At 41.5% G+C, this 23538-nt stretch overlaps 1 protein-coding gene across 19 annotated transcripts in view; it reads left to right on the top strand.

Annotated features, from left to right (window-relative positions):
- Positions 1 to 20927, top strand: part of LOC125977602 (adhesion G protein-coupled receptor L3) — a 99751-nt gene extending 78824 nt beyond the window's left edge. For 4 of the 19 annotated variants that reach the window (XM_049734388.1, XM_049734366.1, XM_049734376.2 and 1 more), the window contains exons 17-28: positions 2051 to 2260; positions 3013 to 3233; positions 5907 to 5973; positions 8507 to 8598; positions 10212 to 10253; positions 11809 to 11835; positions 13036 to 13204; positions 13279 to 13401; positions 15226 to 15322; positions 17462 to 17587; positions 18160 to 18177; positions 19286 to 20927. In XM_049734388.1, the coding sequence (XP_049590345.1) occupies positions 2051 to 2260; positions 3013 to 3233; positions 5907 to 5973; positions 8507 to 8598; positions 10212 to 10253; positions 11809 to 11835; positions 13036 to 13204; positions 13279 to 13401; positions 15226 to 15322; positions 17462 to 17587; positions 18160 to 18177; positions 19286 to 20175 (2082 nt within the window). In that variant the 3' untranslated portion in view covers positions 20176 to 20927. Of the gene's footprint in view, positions 1 to 2050; positions 2261 to 3012; positions 3234 to 5906; positions 5974 to 8506; positions 8599 to 10211; positions 10254 to 11808; positions 11836 to 13035; positions 13205 to 13278; positions 13402 to 15225; positions 15323 to 17461; positions 17588 to 18159; positions 18212 to 19285 lie in introns of all 19 variants that reach the window. The other 15 variants (XM_049734411.1, XM_049734402.1, XM_049734459.2 and 12 more) reach the window with 10 other exon arrangements.
- Positions 20928 to 23538: the final 2611 nt, after the last annotated feature.

Below are 23538 nucleotides of genomic sequence, written 5' to 3'. Positions count from 1 at the left end.
GCCTGATGTAAAAGAAAAGTTCCACCGCATGGTTTGCTGTTTGACATTCACCGAATGCCCGTGGAGTACTTCGAGAAATGTGCAATGTTAAAACGCTCTAAATCCCACGGCCAAATGTGATTATTTATCACCAATTTCAAACATCTCGTCGCGCTCGCGTCCCGAGGCTCGGCGACGGGACGTCTCAAGGTTACCGCCGTCGGCGTCACATCAAAAGCACTCGCGTCGCACATGTCGAAATCGGATCATTCCGAACAGAAGAGACATATAATCTAGACGACACAGATATGTTTACACGGGATTTGTTTACACAGCCATGAGGGATATGCTTCAACAATTTAGTAGAAATGTTTTTTGAAGGTCACCTGAAAACGGCCACCAAAATGGCTGACTTTCTGTGCCTTTGTGTTCGCGATTTCTTAAGACAGCCAAATTACACATTGCTAAGACAAACTGGATTTCATTTTTTTTTTTGGAACAGGGGGCACGTTATTTCCAGATGACCCTACTTAGCCAAAATGGCTACTTCAAACCAAAATGGCTGACTTCCTTACCTACCAGAGAATCGGAATTGCCTTTATTGTTGTTGTATCCAGTACATTGAAATTTGAGGGCTGAAATTTGAGATGAAATATAAAAAGGATATAAAATACATATATCCTTTCTGGAACAGGAGGCACGTTATTTCCAGATGACGCTACTTAGCCAAAATGGCTACTTCAAACCAAAATGGCCGACTTCCTTACCTACCAAATATCTTATTGCCGTCTAATTGGCATATTGGCGTATTTCTTTTCGGGGCTATCCTGTTAAAATGGCAACTGTTTTGTATCTTTTCCTGGATGTGTTTTTGAGACTTTTTCCTCCTGACATGCCGACTGAATCCCAAATGCTTCGTGTTGTACATACCGTATATGTTTCCTAAAGTAGCTTTGGGGCCTGTGTCACACAGTGAGCCAACGCCAGAAAATGACAGCCGCCCGACTCCAACACCTTCAATGTACTCGCATCACGGAGGCTTTTTTTTTGTTGTTTTTTTTTTGCGTGAGGTGAGCTGCAGATTGCATCATTTGGCAACCCGCCTTAGCTGAGCCCCCACCTCAACCCCCTTCTCCCTCCCTCCCTCCCAGCAGAGGCATAGTGGCTCGCGGCCATCATCCACCACCAAGAATAAAGAAATCGTTTCACAGTAAATCCATCACTGAGGTGTAGATACACTCGCTGCCCTTCACTGTGTTTCAGCATCAGCCTTTCTCCCGTGCATTCTTTTTTTTTTTTTTTTTTTCGATTGAAGGTGAGAGTGTGATGGATAGAGCTTGTACAGCTCACTAGGCCCGGGGACCTCGGGGTCCTCGCTCTCACGATGCTATGAAGCTAACGTCGCCCGACGCATCAGCCTTGCACCTGCCAAGCATGGCGGCATAACTTTCCGCTGCAAGCCAGTGTGTTAGAGCGAGGCATCAAACTTTGCCACGATAGTCTCGTCGACGTGGTTTAGATTTCAATTTTAGTAGTAGTTTGCTTTTGTACGCTTCGCTTTTGAAGACTTTCTTTTTTTTTTTTTTCTTAAATCAATGCCCAGCAGCCTGAAAAAGAGGACTCGTCCTCTGGGAAATTAAGGCGCCTCAAAAGCTGACCCAAGTATTTGGAGGCAGTAATTATGTTTAGTTAATAAATCAAGATGTCACTCCCTTAAGCTTCATACACGGGGAACAAGATTTTTTAAAATATTTTAGTCTTTGTCATTAGCATCGTGATGGCGAGTCGTTAGCTAACGACGGAGCATCCAGATGGGAAATCCTCAGGTAAAATATTTTTCCGGGATTTATGTACGGAAATATATATTATCTGCCTCTGCGCCCAAATTTATCGGGGTACTTTTTCATTTCACATACTATATTTGCAAGTTGAGTTAATAAAGAGATAAACAACCTTTCTGACACCGTTGGAGCATTAATCACAACCCGGGTCGCATCGACCGGGGAACATTTTTGCTTTTCGGGAGAAACATCATAACAGGAAGTGTTTTTTTTTTTTTTTTTTATGCCAGAACACAGACCCAGTTCATGACATGCTTCTGGATGTCATCACTTGGGTTGGCATCCTCCTTTCGCTGGTGTGCCTGCTGGTCAGCCTCTTCACCTTCTGCTTCTTCCGTGGCCTCCAAAGCGACCGCAACACCATCCACAAGAACTTGTGCCTCTGCCTTTTCATCGCAGAGTCACTCTTCCTCATTGGGATCAATCGGGCCGACCAGCCGGTAAGACTCCACTTCCTTCTAATATTATAATATATTATATATGTTGTAATATTATTCATCCTGTAATAATAAATAAATTAAATTACATATACTATCTGGAATTTAATGTAAAATTATACATTACCAATAAATGTATTTATAATAATAATAATGTTTTTAACTCTTTAAGTTTTTATATTATTCCTAATGTCAATGTTGCCTCAACAACCATTTTGACATCATTAAATATAAATATTTTAAAATTTTATTTACATTACAAAATCATACCACTTGTTTTTTTTTTAAATCATTAGATAAAATTCTATATATTTTTTTCATTTGTAAAAAATAATATAAATATATAATATAAATATGTATAATATAATCAGCTATCTTTTTGCATCATTTCAGTGTGGCTATGAATGCCTTAAGGACGCAATCCTGTGCATTCATTCAAATGCTTTTTGCCTTCCATAAGATTTTATGGGTGCAATTCATGGCTCTCTCACGGAGCACAATTAATGTCCACTCAAGCCTTCACACGTTTAATTGAATCAATTTCAGGGACAAAATAAGCTAGTAATGTTCAACTGCGCACATAATTAGTCAACGCTGTGTACGCACTATATAATGTTAGAGAAGAAGGTGACGATTTAAACATTTCACCTTAACCCGGCGGCAGCTCGTGCATTTGCCACCTGATTATTCCGCCGCAATTCTACGTTTCTCCTAAATTGCGTGACCAAATGACCCCTAACCTCCCTCCCCTTCAGATTGCCTGCGCCGTCTTTGCCGCCTTGCTGCACTTCTTCTTCCTGGCGGCATTCACGTGGATGTTCCTGGAGGGCGTGCAGCTTTACATCTTGCTGGTGGAAGTGTTTGAGAGCGAGCACTCGCGTCGACGTTACTTCTACCTGGTGGGCTACGGGGTCCCGGCCCTCGTCGTGGCCGTCTCGGCCGCGGTGGACTACCGAAGTTACGGCACGGACAGAGCGTGAGTATCGGTGCAGAACATAGAAAATCGATACCTGATTCAAATATTTGAACAAAATACCCAATTTTTCCTGGAATAAGCCAAATGTGTCATCCAAAGAATTAAATTGCATTCTCGCCTATGGGAAATCCTTTAATTGGTGCTGCACCCCATTTAGTTGACAGGTGTGTCAGTTATTTTGGGAAAATAAAAAAATATTTCCTCAAATAATTGACACCATATCCCAGTTAGTCTCTAGCTGTGTTATCCCTCTCAAATAAATAATTGCCACCCTCAAATAAATCCCTCTCTTAACCTCTTTACCCAATTTTCTTCTATTAACCCTATGGTAGCATTATTTGCTATGTCCATCAAATAATTTCCTTTTTTCAATTAGCTTCCTTTTATTAATTATTAGGAGACATACCAACCAATTTCCCATGATAAGTAGCATGCAGTTAGCGTCACGCTAATGTCACACACAAGCTGGTACGTTTCGAGACGCGGAAAATCTCAGTCGGTGGTGATGGATGGCGGCGATTGCTTGCCACCCTCACGTGAATAATTAACGCCCGCCACCGGTGGAACAATTACACCGGGCTCTTGAAGGATGAGGGTAGCTTTTGAATGACTTGTTACCTTCAATAAAGAATAGTCGCCTCTCTTCAGATGTGGAAATCTCGCTTCCCCTCGAGCAGGAACAGGCAGTTTTGAGCTGCCCACGTTTTTCTCACCGGTTCCTCAAGAGGGATACGCGTTGGAGAAAAGTAACACGGGGGTGAGAAACTTGGGAGATAAACTTGATGCTCTCCAAAAGTCAAAGACACACCGGTGGAGACTGAAGACACGCCTGCAGCTCCGGCCGCCCACCGAGTCGTTAAATCTGTCTGCCATCTGAGGAAGGAGGCAAAAATGAACAACCCAACCTTGCGCGTGATATATAACGGAAGGTGCAGGCGGTGGCACGCTTTGAAGAGCTGCCAGCGCATCTTTTTGTTTTGCGCCTTTTCCCTCTTCGTTACGCCGTCCGTGTGTGTTTTTCTCCGAGCCCTCGTCTCAGGGAAAGGCATCAAGCCCTGTCACTTCTGATAAAGTAGTCGCTCTCGTTTTCAAAGAGCCGTCGAGCCTTTAGGAGACAAAACGTTGAGCCGGCGTAAACACGTTGTTTGCACCCTTCTCAATTCCGTCGGCTGTTTTCTCGTGGAAATCGGAGACGCCTCCTCCGTGGGAACGGAGCCAAAATGGGTGGTCTATTTTATCGACTCGACTTAGATGTGTTTGGTTGCCCGAACAGATTTGCTTTCCAGACCATCACATTTTTTATTTGTGGACAAGTCAGTCAGAGTGAGCTTCACTGTCAGTGAGCACAGCTACTAACACGTAAGACTCATTTCCAGAAAAGTCTCTTGACCGAACGGACTCATACCAATTGTTCGGCCCACCTTTCTGGGTTAATTTGCCTTAAAATTTGCCTCGGCCTCTAAAATCAGATGTCAGATGGTGTCACATTGTAAACATTCTAGAACCGCCTCTGAAATTTAGAGAAACCATCGCAGGAAGTTCGAAGATCAGTTGTGCTTGACGAAACGATGACTAGTGCCGTTTACGGATTTCACTTTGCCCACCGTGACCTTGTGCAAATTCAGTCTGTCGAGACCAACAAAGACATTTTAAAATCATTTGTGTCTGGCAAAATGCTGATGACCTTGAACTCATCTCCAGAAGGGCACATAAGCTTTCCCAACCACCGTCACTCTCAGTGACCGCAACCATAAACATTACGGTTCATTTTCAAACCGAGGATGTTGACTATTCCCTTGGGGAAGTGCGAAGAAAGTCATTTTTGATTCAACAAAAAAAAGAAAAAAAATGGAGATGTCTATCAGCAGCAAGCAGCGGAGATTAGACAATTAATAATTCAACCACAAGCCACGAGTCACATTCCATCTTCCGTCAGCTTGCTGCTTCCCTTTCTCATGCTTCCTGTTCTTCTTGTTTCGTCTCGTTATGAGGTCAGAGGGACACGCGGTTTCATTATTGTCGTGATTGCGGCGCCCCCCGCGCAGTCGTCAGAGCTTGTGAGACGCTTTGTCGCCAAGGTTTAACGGGCGGGGCTAGCGGGTCCGGGTCGAGGTCGAAACAATTCCTTTGGAGTGATACAGTCGGGATTCAATTTGCCACTAATTGAATCGTCCATAAATTATCATCTGTGACGCTAATTTTCTACCTTAACCTGGCAAATTGAAAGCAAATCGGGCTGAGCTCTGGTCTTCATCAGCCTTTATGTTGGTCCATTGGCCATTTTTTCGCTTTGTCGGACAATTCAATAAACCTTAGTGGCTGCTAGAGAGGCAAACTGTACACCAGGGATCCTTCAGCTTTTTTTAAATAAGAGACATTTGTCCAAATTTATATTTCACATTATCAAAAAAAAAATTTCTTCCAATATGTTTACCCACCCGCTCACCGTGTAGCACATAGCAGTTAGCATATAGCAAGTAGTTGTTAGCATGTAGCATATAGTATGTTTCCTAAATACAAGGTGAACCTTCCTGATGTTCATTTTCTTGGTGACCCCAGTGAAATATTATATAGATAAGCATTCTTTTTTAATTGATATTTTTTTTCAATCCCGGTTTGAGAATCACTTACGTACACCATTGCTAACATCCTTGTCCACGCTTGTCATTGCAGTTGCTGGCTTCGCCTTGACACCTACTTCATTTGGAGTTTCATCGGACCGGCAACCTTGATAATTATGGTAAGTGCGACCCACCCCCAACCTTGTGTTCATTAACCCTACTTAGCCGGCGGGTCGCCGCATAAACGGTCCGCACAGATCCTTTTCTTTGCCCTCTCTGCCCTGTCGAACGCAGACCCCACCGGCGGGCTCGCGGCCGTCAAGGAAAACCGATGAGGGGCGCGGAGAATTTATTGCAATTTGTCACCCCGTCGCGGTTGCCGGCGGAGACCAATCGTAGGCAGAAGGCGGGGAAGGAGAGTGAACTGTGTTACAGTAATCCACACTGTGATTATGATTGATCCTCCTTCCCTTACTTCGCTACCTTCTTTTTTTGTTGTCATCCTGTTTCCTTGGCCGGCGGGCACGCACCGAGAAGGCCAATTGTGCCAAGATAACAACACAATGGCTCGTATTTTTCCAGTTTTCTGAAGATCTTTTATTGATCGGGCAGCTTTAAAACAGTAGCTGTGGCTCAATTCCAGCCGGGTCACGGCAATGCTTTAAAATGGAATCACCGGCGAGAGGAGACCCGGGATCTAATCCTCATTTTTAATTCATTGATCAGTAGGAACTACACCTAAATCTTGATTTTACGCAGAATTTGGGAATTGCGTTAACCCTGCGTCTTGTATAGAAAGTCTTGGCGAGTTTTTTTCCGAGTCATTTTGACTTCCCCTTTCCAAATAAAAAAAAAAATCCCAGCTGTCCCTAACACCGTAATAAAGATCTAAAAGCCCAACTTCTTATTATCCAACACCTTTAAATTAGTCACGGAAATCCATCAAACTACTAGCGCTAAAGTTTACGCGCTAGTCATTTAGCTTCAGTCCTTATATCATCCATTTAAAATACTACTTGAAAAAAAAATAATTGGGTCCATGACCAAACTGCCTTAGACAGGAAGTCGAGTGGAATCGAAGGGTGTAAAATCGAGGTTCAGGTGTATGTGAAATCTGAAGCCATTTTTTTCTGTTAGCAGCAACAGTTAGCCATACCCTAAAAGCGATTATTTTTCACCATGTTCCTGCAAAGGTTATTCATTGGTTGGATTGATAATAGACAAGCGGTGATTTCAAGATTATTCATGGCCATGCGGATTAACAAACATGTCAGAAAACATCCTGGCTTCATCCCACTTGGATGATCTACAGCAGCAATCTTCCTGCCCGGCTTCCTGCCACTCGCTAAATCCTGACATGCACGACGCGGCGCTCGTCACGCTCCACTTTTGGGAATCGCGCGACAACAGCAAAGCGTATATCCCGGCGGTTGCCTCGTGTCGTGACGCATTCCTTTCTCTCGTCAATGTAGCAAGGAGAATATCAATGTTGGTGTGCTGGAGCACAAATCCAATTAAAATAGCTCGAGGTGCTCCTAAAATGGGCTCAGGGATCCTTAGAAATTAGCTCAACATGGGTGATGGGTTTTTTTGGTCGCTTTCAAGAGGTTTTGGCTTTGTTGAATGAATTATGTTCCAATTTGTCACCTCTGTTCCAAAAAAAATTGCCTAAATTTGCAAAGCGAGATGTCCCATTGAATCGGATGTTTTGTTCTCTTTTCAATTTGCAATCAAAAGGTAAAATGTGACTGATGATTTGGTCTTTTTTTTTTCTCAGGGGTTTTTGTCCTGGAAAAAAAAAATCTGGAAAATTGAAAGAATGAGTGACATATTGAAACCCATAGAAAATGCTATTTTGAATTCCATGAATAAAGACGGTGGATCCTCTGTTTGAGTCATTAATCCATTGCAGAAAATATGAAATACATTCTATAAACTCAAAAAAAAAAAAAAACATATATAGACGATAGCGACATACAAAACTGTATATAAATAATCAAATCCGTATTGTGCAAGCTTTTATTGATCAAATTTCAAAACAAAAAAATCTCAAAATCCTGATTTAATAACCTGCCAAAAACCTGACATGAGTGAAAAACTTTTTTATTTTTATTTAATGCTTTCAAGGTTTATATTTTAAACGTAACTCCTTCCCCTTTTACCATTTTCCAGCTTGGTGCTTCACTCGTGAAATGATAAGTGTGTCCAATTTTGTACATCCTTTCTCTTGGAAGTCCACACGCTGCATTAAAAATTAATTCAATAGAATATAATTCATATTTGATGTGAATATTTCAAGCCGGCGCAAGTATCCAGTAGAAAACAAAAAGTATCGAATTTTTCCTTTCCAGGCATTTTAGGGCAAATGAGTTTGGATTTGCTTGTGTGGACTTTTGCCAATTTCCAGAAAGGAAGAAGTTGTTGTTTTTAAATGCGTCACTCTGCTGTTTTTTTTTTTTTTTTCTGGTGTGACTAAGATGAGAGGCGTATGAATAAGTCAGGTGGAAGGGCTCGCTCCTACAAGTACGCATCTGTCATCCTTGGCCGCGTTCGTCTGTGAGGGTGGGGGGGAGTGGGGGCTTGCGCTTGTACCATCATGGAGGTTTCGTAGGATTTTGCGCTCTGTTTGGCAAAGTGAGGGGCAGGCGGACTTTACGCTCCAAAGTGGTCTGATTTGAAATGAATAGATGCGTCTCGGCTTCTTTCCCGCAGCTCAACGTGATCTTCCTGGGCATTGCGCTCTACAAGATGTTCCATCACACGGCCATCCTCAAGCCCGATTCCGGTTGCCTGGACAACATCAAGTAAGAGCACTCGGATTGCACTTAGCGTCCATGCCTACCTATTTTCATGCCGTGCGCTTTGAAACGGCACTAAGGGAGCTGCCTTTTTATACCCTTATGCTTAATGAAGCCTCGCCGAAGCGAGCCGTGTTCTTTGCTTATGATCATTTCTAGGAAAAACGATCAAATTGCCAATTTATGACGCTGTGATTGATCAAAATGGCGCTACACCAGCCATCCACATCAAAGCGCCCTTGACCAAAAGAAAAAAAAGCCTGCAAAGCTTTACAAAAGCCACCCACTGTAACGACATCGGCTTTTGTAATGAAACATGAGTCATGTCATAAAAGCACAAATGAGTGGACCAAGTTGTGTTAATATGCGGAAGTAAATTTTGCCGGCCCGCCATTGGCTAATTCAAAAGAGTCGTCAACAGTCCATCATTGTGTTTTTTTTTTTTTTTTTTTGCTGCGCTTACATCGTGGCTAATTGACACCCTGTCACCACTATTTGAAGACTGTCAGTAAAAAAATGTAAAATAATAATGCTTTAAGCATTTGGCCTACAAGTACATTCAAACATATTACAAATGTATTTGAACAAGTTTTAATGGACTGCCCACCTCGGGTAATTTGCATAAATGAATCTGACCTTATTTTCACTTGTTAAAGTCTAAAAAAAAAAAAAAATCCAAACTTTCAATCTTGAAGCGACAGAATGTGTACTGCTTCCATAGAGCAAGGCAGGAGGCGGAGTTTTATGACATTTACCATCTAGCATTTCAAATTTAATAGACTTGTTGTCATGCATTTTTTTTTTCTTTTTTAATTTTTAAATTTAATTTTGTGGCTTTGTCTATATATTTTTTCTCCTGTTTTTCAAAGAATATTTTTGTCCCACAAAAATATTATTCTTTAAAAAGAATTATTATATATATATATATATCATTTTTAATTATTACGTTTAATTTTGTGGCATAGTCTACATTTTTTTTCTCCTGTTTTTCAAAGAATAATATTTTTGTCCCACTTCTATCAAATATTTAGCGCTCATTCTGCCCAAATTGCGGACGGACCGAGGCGCTGTCAGACAGTCGCTGCCCTTTCACTTTGTCGCTTTCAAGCTGCTGTTTTCGAAGGCGGAGCTTTCCTCTGGTCCCCTCCGACGCATCGTGTCACGTTCCCGCGGTTATGATTGATAACGCCGAGCTCCCCTAATGCGCCTTAAGCCACGCTCCTAACGTGACTTCAAAACAGTCAGCCACGTTCCGCGTGACCGCCACAAAATTGGCAGCCCTCATTCATCTGACAGTTGTTTTTTTTATTTATTTATTTTTTATTTTAAGGTAAAGCCCATTACTCAGAGAAATGACAGCAACGGTGGCGCCAATCTGTGCTTGTATTTCATCATGACCAAGTCAAGGTTGTTCCGCTTTACGTGTAAACATGAACGGCAGCTTATTTGTCGTCGGGACTTTGGGCTTGTTTTTATCTTTTTATTTGATTTGATGCGAGTAGGGATTTTGCTGTCACGCCAAGTTGTTGTCTCACAATGTCACCACGCTGCTTTGCTTCATTCTCTTATGTTCTTCTTTTATCATTTTCACCTTGATTTTGTTTCTTTTCTCATTTTAGCCATCGTTATTACGACGGATGCGTTATTGTAGAGTTGCACTGGTAAGACGCCGTATTTTTTTTTTTAGTGTAGATTACAATGGCTGTTGTGTTTTTCACGTGAGTTTGCCCTCCCTGACTTTCCCGGATTAGGTATTGGATGTTTTTGCTCCCAAGCTCCCCCAAAAGTTAAATTATTATTTTTTTTTAATTTACATTACATAATAGAGTGAGTTTATTATTGTGGCTATATACTTGTCTCCTGTTTTAATATTTTGTTCTGCTCAAATAAGTTTTAAATTTTTCCTGACTTTATTGTTCTTGAATTTATTTTGCTGATTGAGCAATTTTAAAGAAAAATAGGCACATCACTCGGTCTACTAATTGATGGGTCAAAGACCCCACCGAACCACACCTGGAAGTGTTCCTAATATTCTGATTATCAGGCTTTGGTGGCTTTGATGAAAATGTTCTACAGGATATTTTTTTTCACAGAATAATATTTTGTCTTGCAAATTGAAGCACCTTTGAGTATTTCAATATCAGTGTACATTTGAATACTTTTTTTTTTTTTTTTTGCATAATTCTTGCATACTCTCGAGGCCCGCGAAGCATTTATCTTTGGCTCGTACGGGAAATGAGCCACACGGTGTCGCAATGATTGACACCTCTACTCATTCGAGTGAATTTGCAGGAAATTGATAGCAATTTGGTGGCACCAAATTGCCAATTTTTAGTGCTTCGGTTTGGTGATGAGCGCAATGAAACTTTTAGAGTTTTATTCTGGGTTGCCTTCTCTCGACTGCATTACGCTGAGAGTTGGTTCTTATTGACATTTTATACATGATGAATACAATTTTGAAATATTAGAATTCAATTAAATTTGGCATTTTCTAAATTTCTGGATGCCATGTGCAACTATTGAATGCACAATTTTTTTTTGCTGAGCATCAAAATTCAGACATTGTGCATTCAGAAGTTGAATTAAGTTCACCTGGAACATTTATAGTGCATTTTAGGTTCATCCTGAGATTTCTCCCAAAAGCCCAATAACCGCAACTTTTATGTCTCGCAGAAGAATAGAAGTGGCGAAGATCTTTGAAACTGTGAAAACAATCACATTATTTATTCATTTATTTATTTTTGTTGTGTCACCCGTACATTTTTCCTTTTCTTTAGTTTATTTGCAATTTTTCTGCAGGAGTCAGTATTCTTGTTGACCTCTAGTTAGAGGACAGCGCTCTGCTTATTTGCCCACTCTTGGCATCGCGCTTGCCTTGATGAAGTACCCGCTCCCGCCAGGTCATTAAGACAGCCCCGGGAAAATGATGTGGAATTCATAAATCACACATTTCACAGCACACCTGAGCCATTTATTAGTGCTTTAAACGCGAAGGTCTGCCAGTGTTTACGACGACGGCTGGATGTTCCTGTGAGCAGAGATAATGCCGGACGGTAAATCACAAATCAGTCCTTTTGTCCGAAACGACGGAAATGCCGCTCGTGATGTGTTTCGATCTCCGATGTCACCGCCCCCCCCCCCCCCTCCTACTAATGTTTTCCACATAATTTGGGTAATGCGTTTCTTCTTTATGTTCTCATGATTTTTTTTGCCCAGCTCTCAGGATTATGAACCCAAGATCAAGTAAGGCAAATTTCGGAAAATTGTCCACCCCCTTTCCCGCTCAAAGCCATTTTTCATTTGACCTCACACTCGAAAAACCAAGAACCCGATTCCCTACCCGATGACATGATTTATGAGTGTGACACATGCCACCAAAAATTTTTTTGTTGTGAGTAGCGGCAAACTTTGGGATCACACGGAAATTTACAACAATCCATCAAAGCTTTCAACCTCAGCGCAAAATTGTAATTCTAGTCACAAAAAAAATTTAATCTGGCAACTTAAAAATCTTCTGACTTGTTTTTATTTTGACATGACCTGACTCTTGTTGTCATTTTTTTGGCGATATTTACAAAGGCCTGTTTTTTTTTTTTTTTTATTTCAGTTTGTGTCTATACTCAAATTGTCAAACATAATTGGAAACATTCAACCACACAATTGCTGAAAATTGTAGCATGGTAACTTCACAACACAGTTTCCTCGTCAAATTCTCACATTCATTCTAAGTTTCTAACTTTTTGCCGACTTGTCGAGACATTGTCGACCTGAGCTTTAGAAAAACAACTCAGCGACTTGAACGTTGGCTTCCACAGGGAAAAAAAAAATACATTTGAAATTTGAGCCACCCGCTTATGAATCTAACAAGCTTACGAAAACAGACACGAAATACCGCATGTCTCGGTTTGCCCCAACATTACGAGACACTTAAGGCAATTAAACTGAGTGAAATATGGATTGGGTTGTAAATCTCCTGCAGTAAAAGTAAATATATTTGTTTTTTGCTGCCATTTATATGGACCTCCATTATCCAATATATGAAGTCGCAATTTTATGATCGTCTAGTATGCGTTTCAAAAAACGTAGCCAAGACTGTAAAAGCTCAAGAGTGCATTACATCCTTTGTCATCTCATTTTTTTGTGTGCCATATCTTCCATTCATTCAACAACCTTGTTGCTTTATTTCGCGCATCATTTTTGGACCCAGATGTGACTTAAAAAGTTTCCAGGGCCCAAAGGTCACGAGTACAAAAGCACCAACAACGAAAGCTAAACTACTCACAAAAAAAGTTATAATGCAAATACACTGCCAGCCAGATTAAAATGGATATTTGACGTCTATAGCTGTCAATGGCAGTGAATGAGTTCATGATGAAATTTCAGCTATTTACGAGTCGTGTATATTTTGAGCAGTTGATTGAAGTAAATGGGTTGTGTTTGAAGATCGTGGGTGATCGGAGCCATCGCCTTGCTGTGCCTGCTGGGCCTCACCTGGGCCTTTGGCCTGATGTACGTCAACGAGAGCACGGTGGTCATGGCCTACCTTTTCACCATCTTTAATTCGCTCCAAGGCATGTTCATCTTCATCTTCCACTGCGTGCTGCAGAAGAAGGTAGGGCGAATGAGCGTCCAATCGAACGGTGGCTCATTTCCACAAAACGCTTGCCTGACTTTTGATTTTTTCAGGTACGCAAAGAGTTTGGCAAGTGCTTGCGTACGCACTGCTGCAGTGGCAAAAGCATGGAAAGCTCCATTGGTTCCAAGGGGAATGCTTCTCGTGCTCCTGGACGCTACTCTGCTGGCTCACAGGTTGTCCGATCTCATTTACCAGACAAGTTGCATGTGTTTAAAATGATTTACAAGACTTAGCTCCGCCCCCAAAAAAAACACACTCACTTTTTGATTGGTGGTCCAGTTTTGAGAAATGTTTTAAGCTCAGATATCTTGAGGGCAGTCAAAATGATAACGAAAGAAAATGAAGTGTGTCAATTAAGACTAAAAAAAAAATTACTAACAAAACTTTAATTTTTTTGCTAGTCCACCGCCTTGGTGAGGCAGAATTCTGCCTGCCTCACCTCATTCTTTTATCTGCGCTTATCACTATCAAATAATAAATACATTAACTTGACGACAGAATATCTGACCACATTATATTGGAGATGTAAAGAGGCACTTGACAACAGCTTCTTTGTGATAGTACCATCAATTTACCAATAAAAACTGCTGCCGTGCTTTGCTAGTTTTCTATTGGTTGAGTGGACTTATGAAGTCAACACAGCTCAATCGATTGTCCAATTTTTCGCATTTCCTCGCTGATTGAATCTCAACATCTTCCACTCACTTTTAATTAATTGTCAAAAAATGCCAATAGATTTCTTCTAAGTTTGTTTTTCCTCATTGCTAATTAGTTTTTTTTTTTAACAGCTCTTGTCTGTTTATTAAAAGAAGACTAATTACCCGCCAGTGAAAATTGATGCTGATACCTTCCAATAATTTACCATGCCCAAGTGGAAGATGCAATCATTAACCATAATAATTAACTTTTAAAAAGCAGGGGGACATTTTAAGGAGGCACCCCAGAAATGGAATTTGGTGCATTTTTCCTTGTCGCCTCGATTGTTCCCGCATTCCTCCCACGTTGCCGTCAAAACATTGGATGAATTGCGAGATACTCTGTAATTGAACACCATGTCCATTTTCCAAAAGCATGGGACTCGCAGCCGGCCTTAATTATAAATCGTCCTTAGAGTCGAGCATGCGGCGGCAAACCCACGATTGGATTCAGCATGCAGATCAGCGCATTTAATTATACACGCAGCTTTGACGGGACGTCGGCGTTTTCATCTGACGGGTGTGGAAACACTGAAGTAGACGCCAAGCTCACCTTTTAAAAGAAGGCACAAATCGTATTGCGGTTGTCTTGTTGCCATGTTGGAATCGCAGAAAAATTCAGTTGGCGTTTAAAATCTGTCAAAAATAAATCCAGCAATGCCAAGGCACTCTCACATATTAATGATGGCACTGCGAATATGTTGTGTGGGCAAAAGGAACAGAATTTAATTCAATTTTTAATGATAGTATTTACCGTTAAGTTTGGTAAAAAATAAGAGGCCAGAAAAATGAAACAAATATATATTTTATTTTTTTTCAAATGCGTTGATGTATATAATTACAGAATTATTTTAATGGTGGCCATGTCACCTTGCCTTGGTATTCAATAGTGAACTTCAATTGAGCAGTCACATGGTGTCCCCGGGCCAAACCATTTTCCGGCAATGCCAGGACACCCCTTTCCAACCATTGATTTCTCAAACTGTAAAGATCACCCAAAGTGGAATTTACCTGCCAGCTCAGCAATACCACCAGTACATGCCTAATCCCGATCCCTCGTGGCCCAGGATCCAGAGTTGTCAGATAGCGGAGACCCTTAGCTTGGGTAACAGCCCGTGGGACTCCGCCGTAATTAACTTGGATTGGACCGTCTCGGAGTGAGTCTTCACTCCCCCAGACACAGATTGGGAAAGCCTGACTGATGACTTTATTATTGACTACCAACGGACACTCCCCGACTTTGAATCCTCGGCATACGGCGGGCCGTGACTCTTTTAACGCTGTTGTTTGTCGATCCCGCAGAGTCGGATCCGCCGGATGTGGAACGACACGGTCCGAAAACAGTCGGAGTCGTCTTTCATGACCGGCGACATCAACAGTTCGGCGTCGCTCAACAGAGGTATTTGCTCCACTTCTTTTCTTACAGGTTATGGATTTTCTCCGGTGAAAATTAGGTATCGCCAATTATTTTTTTTTACTTTTACAAACCCGCCAAATTTTTTTGAAAATTAATTATGTTCGATACGAGGGGACAGGGGAAAATGTGAAAAAAATTCCTGAAATAGTCAATTTATCTGCCCTGGCACCTGGGGGATCCAAGCATTATTTAATGGGGGCTCGTGCCCCCACAGCCCCCCCTCTAGCTCCGCTAGTGCATGTATTTACAAATCTTGCATGCTAGTTCATATCCAATGAAAAACATTTTTGGAGGTCCTTTGACGGTACGTTGGTCATTGGTGCTGGGTCATTTTAGTATCCAACAAGTTTTATTTTCACAGCAAGGGTCGTGCACGTCATGCATTATTAAATAAGCGCCTAATTTTTCCCCCCATCAAGCATGGCCAAGCTGCGGCTGGCAAACTTCAAAACTGCTGATTTGCCACCTAAAAGTCAACGCAGTGGAAAGTCTCGCTTGGAAAGATGTTCATTAGAGAAAAAAAAAGTTGTAATGAATATAAGGCAGCTCCAACTCAAGGTGCACAATCTGTTGCTTGTAGATCTGCAAAATAATTTTCACAAAATTCTTATTACCGTAGTTTTTAAAAAATGGTTGCCAAATTAACTCAAAATAAGATTAAATAAAGACGTGTATGAAGTAAAACGCATATTCTTACCGTAGTCATTATAACAAGAATAATAATAATAAAAATGATCATTGCAATAATAAAGTATTAACTGAGATTAAAAAAAAAGGAAAATATTATTCCTAGACCCCGAAAATTTTGCCGCCTCCGTTGAAGGAGTCTTGACATCAGGTTCGGCATCCATCTTGGAGCCCTCATCCCTGACTTGATGGTTGGCACGCTCAATTGGCGCTGGGTGCTAATGCACAGTTACACTAATGGACGATGACGACAACACAAGGAGGACGTGTCAAGATCTTGATAATTAGCCACTCAACTCTCGCCTCCATCAACGGCTTTTAACCAGTCAACACGGCTCCTCCATAAAGATAAAAGCCACGTCTGAATTATTCACCGGATTTCCTACGAGTCCTGCAAGGCACCGCCGAGTTTCAAACGACGTTTTTCGCGATTGCCCAATTTATGAGACGGGATAAATGCGGGATGTGTCACACACACTGTTTGTTGAACGCATCGCAATTTGGCGGGCGTCAAGCGGTGACTGATTTTGAGAAACAAACAAAAAAAAAATAATCTGCATTTTCAAGAAGCCTAATAAAAACTTTGAATGTGAAAGCTGAAAGCCTGCAATCATCCATTTAAAGAAGTTTTCAAAGAACACAATTTTTCCTACATGGCACGCTGACTTCCCTGAGATCGAAAACAAATCGGTACCTCTTCAGGTTGTCTTCCGATGAAAAACATTTCTAAGTTTGAGCTGATATTTTTTCACGAATCGGATATCGGAAAAATATTACGTCGGCGCCATCTAGTGACAACTTGATGCTAATGGACAAAGTTGAAGTCATTAAAGAGATTGTTGTTTCGACACAAGTCATGCTTGGCCACCATCTTGTTGCATCTCGAGGCAATTATACACAAACTGGGATCTCCAAATTTTGCGCGTCGTGCCTTTTTCCCCCAAATGAAACCCGTTCCAACATTTGTCTTTACATTTGTGGCCTTTCTAAATTAATGACAAGGAGCGTTTCATGGTGATGATCGCAACGTGTTTTACGGTGTCGCATTTGTTATCTCTATTTTTTTCTGTTTGTCCCGTTACGCGTCTGAAAAGAGTTTCATTAGCACAAGCCCTAACCGTGGCCGCCGCACTTTTTGCTGCACGGATGCACTAATGGCCAACATTAGCGCTTGGGTTTCATCAGCCGCATTAGCGTTTATCAGTCCAGTTCTCCCCGACTACCCCCCATTCCACCATCTCCCCGTCACATTAATGATCATGTGATCATTTGGATGTTGATGGCTCTCGGCTACATCTGCCCAACTGATATGTGTTTTCTTTCTCTTTCTCCCGCTCTGTCTCAATTTATCCACCCACCTGTACCTGTTCCTGTTCCTGCCCCCCCCGTTGTTCCACCTCTCCTATCCTACTCTGTCTTCTCTGGCTGCTGCAGGGGCTATGGCTAACCATCTTATACCTAATGCACTCCTACGTCCTCATGGCACTAACAATCCGTATAATACATTGCTCGGGGAGTCGGCAGTCTATAACAACCCGCTGGGCATGTACAATGCACAAGGTGCGCTCGCTTCTCTTCATTCTTTGGAGTTGGAGCAGTGTTAAAAAATAAATAAAAAAAACACTGCTCCAAATGTTTGATTTAATTCTGCCTTTACAATGCAATGAAATGCATGGCTGGAGATGACCACAGTGTATTTCAATGGCCATTGTTTCCAATACAATACAGTGTATGAATGATGTTGCGTTAGCGCTAGCATAGCAACGGTGTCCAAAAAAAGCACATCCAATTTTTTACGATACCATATAATGACCAAAATATCGTTGTTACTACTGCATTCCAATTTATGCAGTATAAAATGGCGGCGTAAGAGCCACGACACCTCTCCATGTTGTGTTAGCGCTAGCTTAGCATCACTGTCAAATTAAATGCGCCAATTGTTTATGAACAGAATAATTTCACTGCCATTGCCATACACTGCTTATGTTGCCTAAAATGGCCGGGATGCCGCTCATGTTTTGTTAGCATTAGCATAGCATCATGTTTTTTGTTTTGCTGTGTGCATTTCTATTGAAGCTGTGACCGTTTTGCTTATGTTGTGCTCTTCTTCCCCCTCATGCTGTCCCTTTAAGAGCCCTACAGAGAGACAAGTATGGGAGTCAAACTAAACATTGCATATCAAATGTAATTGACTTTGGCTTTTACTTCCTTTTCACTCCGTGCTGACAAAGTCATGCAACAAAGGCTCTTTTCAAAATAATTGCACAACACATATCGGCACTTTTAATGGCGGTTGCCATTTCAACACGGTTCAACGTTTGGGAAAAAAAAAAAAGGGACATCAATATGAATTGACTTGTTTTTTGTTGTTGTTGTTGTTTTTTTTCGCCTGGATATTGAACAGTCGCCTTTGTTCGTGCACTTTGTATTCTGTCAAACAATGCTGTTAAAATGCTCGTACGGGACAATATGGCTGGGTCCAGATTGACTTTTATTTTTAGTTCTTGAATCTGTTTGTAGTGTGTGCTGTTGTGTTGTGCTTGAGCTTTGTGTGTTGCAATGTCTGTGTTGCCATCCATTCAAACATAATGATACGAAATGCAGTGGAACTTCTGTGGTGAGCGTTCAGATTCAGAAATCGCCATAAAAAATTTTTAAATTGGATTTATAAAGCTGTCCACAACGTACATATAAGTATTTCCATTTTTTTTCTACATTAAGTGTGTATTGTGAGTTTTTTAAATTTTCTTTTGCCTCCCATAAATGTCTCCAATTTTTTTTACATATTTTTCCTCAATGAAAAACTTTTTTTTCTTTCGCCTCAGCATTCATCATATTTTGTTCTCCAATTTTTGTTCTCCAATGGAAAGCATGTCTCCAAATTTTTTCCCCAAATGAAAAGCCAGCATTCCCAATTCCGTGCAAGTTTTTCCTCTAATAAAAAATAAAAAACTGATCTCCAATGTGTCACACAAAGCTTTGAAATTTTAGTCTTGAGGCAACACTTGGCTGCATTGTCCAACATTAGAGGTTCCACTGTATTCAACTGGGTATCAGTATAGGCTTTTAATGGAGATGCCATATTTTTTGTGGGCTCCTTGTTTGCTATCCAAAAAGCATACAAAGAGCTCTTTTGGTGAGGACAGATTTCAGGCTAAAAGCGCTGCGGAATTTGATGGGTGTTATTTTCGCGCCAATTACATCCCATCAGCCTTTAATACGGCCGCTTTGCCCCCACCTCCGTGTCTGTCATTCCAGAGGGGCTCCTGAACAATGCCCGGGATACAAGTGTCATGGATACACTACCACTGAATGGTAACCACGGCTACAGCATCGCCAGCGCCGACTACATGAGCGACTGCGTCCAGATCATCGAGCGGGGCTACAACCACAAGGAGACCACCCTGGAGAAGAAGATCCTCAAAGAGTTGGCCTCCAACTACATCCCGTCCTACCTGAACAATTCAGCGGAGCACAACCGCAACCTGGTCAATAAGCTGGTGAACAACGTCAGCAACGGGTCCAAGGAGAGCGGCTACGCGTTTGGATTACGAGCACCGATGGGCATCAACTCCGAGCACGCCACCTTCGGCGGACACCCCGACGAAGGCCTGGGCTTGGAGTCCAACGTGCCTCTCTTGCCCCAGAGAGCGCTACCCTCGTCGGACCGCTCCTTCGACCGCTCGCTGGAGCACCTGCACCGGCCGCCGCCACTCCCGCTGCCCCATCGCCCCTACTCGGCCGCCCCGCCCTCGTCGTCCCGCCGGCGGATCCCGCAGGAGAACAGCGAGAGCTTCTTCCCCTTGCTCAACGACGACGAGCACGCCGAGGAAGACGAGGGCTCGCCGCTGCCGCCGCCGCCCGCTCAGCGCCAGAGAGACTCGCTGTACACCAGCATGCCCATGCTCACGGGCCTGCCCGCGGGCCCCAAGGACGGGGGCGAAGCCAAGAGCCCCGGAGCCAGCTCGGACGACGTGTACTACAAGAGCATGCCCAACCTGGGCTCCGGGAACCACCTCCACCAGCTGCAGTCCTACTACCAGCTGGGACGCGGAAGCAGCGACGGCTTCATCGTGTCCCCCAATAAGGACGACCTGTCCCCGGAGGAGCCCCCCCAGGAGCCCTCGCACCTGGTGACCAGCCTATAGACGGACCCCCACTTGGTCAGGCCATTTTTCTGTTCTCCATCAGTTGCCGGCACTTTCTTTTTACTGCCGTGTCTCTGAAACAATGAGATTCCATTATGGAAAAACTTTGACAAAGGGGGAGGGGCCAGCTGAAGACACTCTCGCGTCGGATCATCTGTGTGAAAAGTTGTAGTCGGACCCAAACAAATCCAAACTATAGACAAGAGACTATTTTATTATACACATAGACGTTTTTTTCCCCAAGGATTTATTTGGCAAATTTTTGTTTGCTGAAGAAGTCAAAGCAAACAAAAAAAACATAAAAGCATAGCTGCTCTTTGTGAAATAATAAAAGGGAGGGAAAATGATTCTATGTAAATGTACAGATAACTAGCTAAGCTTTTCTTTCGGACGATCGACCCTGTGTCTCTGTTCCTGTGACCGATCTTTGTTTCCCTGTTCTCATAAAAAAAAAAAAAAAAAATGACATCACGTTATTTGTGAAATCTTTGTTTTCAGGTCTTTTTTTTGGTTGATTCCCTCTTTTCCAGTGTAGATAACAGAGTTCTGTCCCAGTGGTTGCCATGGAGGTGTCCCTCAGAAAAAGCTTCACGGTGCAACGAGTAGCGAACGGGAGCACTGATGAGCACTTAGGCACTTCTTGTACAATAGTTGCTGTTGTACTTATTAAAGAAAAAGCTTTTGGAGTGATACGAAAAGATGCTTTTTTTCCCTCTTTTATTTGTTTAAAAATAAAATGGACGTACACTTACCATGAGATGACCATTTTTTTTTAAAACCGAAAATTATTTTTTGTGCTTGTTAATTTAGAAAATGCAATAATGGTCAGAAGTTATTTAATGAAACACGATATTAACTTAACATGAAATTAGTTCCAGTCTCTTTATTTGAATGAAACCAATTTTTTTTTTCTGTAGGCTCAAACCTCTTCGCATTTTTTTGTTCTTGTTGTTTAAAGAAACATGAAAAAAAAAAATTACTTTGCAAATTTGGACGCAGGATTCAAGCTTTCCAGGAGTCGTTTTTCTGCAGTATACCACACGCTGTTTTGCACTTTTATATTTGTTGACAAAGGTGTTTTTTAGCTTGCCTGCTAGCTTCAACACAATCTGAAGAACCCACTGAGAAATCCATAAATTATGTGAGTAATAACTTTCATGTTACATTAAGTCATGATGTTTGGTGCTATCCTGTATGAGACATTTCGTGTAGTAATTTGAAATTGATTTTGTGAAATCACAGTTTATTGATTGAAGCATTAGCATAGAATTAGCTGTTAGCTTTAGCTAGATGAAACCGCTAACAGCGTGTGCTTTCTTCTTGGTTTTGTTTAGCTTGCCGCTAAGCCACAGTGCCACCTCAAAGCTTTTCCGAATGGTCAACAAAACCACCTGGGTGAGTTTGTGAAGTATTTATTTATATTGTTAGAGTCAATGGCAAAATAAATGTGAAAAAAATATGCGGGATTGTACTGTATGATGTGCAAAGATTAGTTTTATTGAGTTTATATTTGATGTTTATTTTAAGTATTAATAATACAATGAAATGCAATTTAGTTATATATGAATTTGTCATAATGTGTCGTGTATTTATTGTAAATTTTTAAATTACATTTAAAAATAACTTTGCCTCTGGGTGGAAACGGCAAAATGTTACCAAATATTGTGGTGTTTTTTTTTTTCGGGTGCCAAAACAGAATTTCATTTCAGTGCAATTCTTTTCTTACGACTCAAGGGACAACTCCAATCATCATTGCTGTGGCTTTCTTTGAATATTTCAATGTGAGTGATTGTGAAAATATGTTTTTACCAACAGCAATCATACAGATATTTCTGAATTTTGTTTCATTTCCTTAAAAATACAAAAAGGAGAGTGCAAAACAGAAAGATACGGCAGCTATTATCTTGTTTCGATTGGAGCAGTTATCTCCTGCAGCACCTGCTTGTTATGGGGCCACACTGTAGTAGAAATAAAATGACACATGTCATACTGTCTGCGGTGACCCCTCCCCCCTCCCAACAAATGATGGGGGGGGGGGGGCAATCGATAGCTGAGAATGTCTGGCAGAATTCCAAATGAAAGGTGAATCAATGTCATCTTGCCCTTTGTGAATTGGGACAACCTGGAAAAAAAAAACATTAAATAACGTTGTCTTTTATTTATTTATTTGGTGCAGGATAGCATTGATTGGAGGTAGAGCGGTGAAGTTTTCCCACAAGGTCACACAAAACAATATGCAATGGAGGGCACGTATGGGCAGAGCGCTCTGGTAAGACTTGCCTTTGTCCATTTTTCTTCTATATGTTGAAAATGTAGAAGAAAAATGTTTTTTTGGGGGGGAAAAAGACATCATTTAATCAATAAACAAATCTAACCATCTTAATCAAGTGATGAATGTAAAATAAAAATAATTAATGAATTGAAAAAATGTCAATCATTACATGGAGAAAACAATATATTGTAATATGAACTATAATGAAATATATTTATAAAAATATACTTTTTATAGAAGTTGAAATAAAGTCAGTTTATGGAGAAAAAAAATCAAAACAATTTTTATGAGAATTCTGAAGGTTTTTTTTGGAAGAAAAAGCTGTTTTTGTTTTGTGAAAATCCAATTTCCCACAAAGATGTATTTTCGTACTATTAGTCACGTTTAAGAATGAAGTTGTCATTGGTATCGGTTTTCCTGGCAGCACAGACATCGAACGTTTAAGCTCACAGACATCCGACTGCTGGTCTGACTAGTCGCCGGACTCCCCGTTGGCGTCCAATCAACAAAGATAATCTTTTGAATTAAGAGGAAAGGGGGGGAAAAGAAAAGCAGGGTGAACACTTTTGATGTGATAAGCAGCCTTTTGTCCACGCAGGCGATGTTATTTTAATTAAATATACGAACACACGGTCGCGGCCCCAGATGCCGGAGTCTAAATGAAGATAGCATCATCTCATCAAACAACCACCACCACAGCCGATCGCCCCAGAGTGTTTCAAGGGCAGAATTATTTTCTATTAGGGCTCCTCTCTTCTGGGAACCAGCCAATTTTCTTTATTATGATAGAATCAGCATATTGCAGATGGAAGCGGGCGATAGCCTGGCGGCACGACCAAAACGTCCACGGACGTCTATACAGTGGACAATGTAAGCTGCTTGTCCTTTACAACGAGCCAAGCTTTTCCGAGCCGTTCGTCTCTTGACCTTGCCTCTTTGCAGTCTGGCTCCTTTCAAGAGAAATATGACATCAGGTTATGGGATCAACTTGTTCTTGCATTAGAGGTTAGCAAAGATTTGATGTATATCTACCGTATTTTCCGCACTATAAGGCGCACCAGATTATAAGGCGCACCTTCAATGAATGGCCC

Source organism: Syngnathus scovelli, chromosome 1 (genome assembly GCF_024217435.2).
Source record: "Syngnathus scovelli strain Florida chromosome 1, RoL_Ssco_1.2, whole genome shotgun sequence".
Taxonomy (NCBI): Eukaryota; Metazoa; Chordata; class Actinopteri; order Syngnathiformes; family Syngnathidae; genus Syngnathus; species Syngnathus scovelli.
This window is presented reverse-complemented; position numbering and strand designations above follow the sequence as displayed.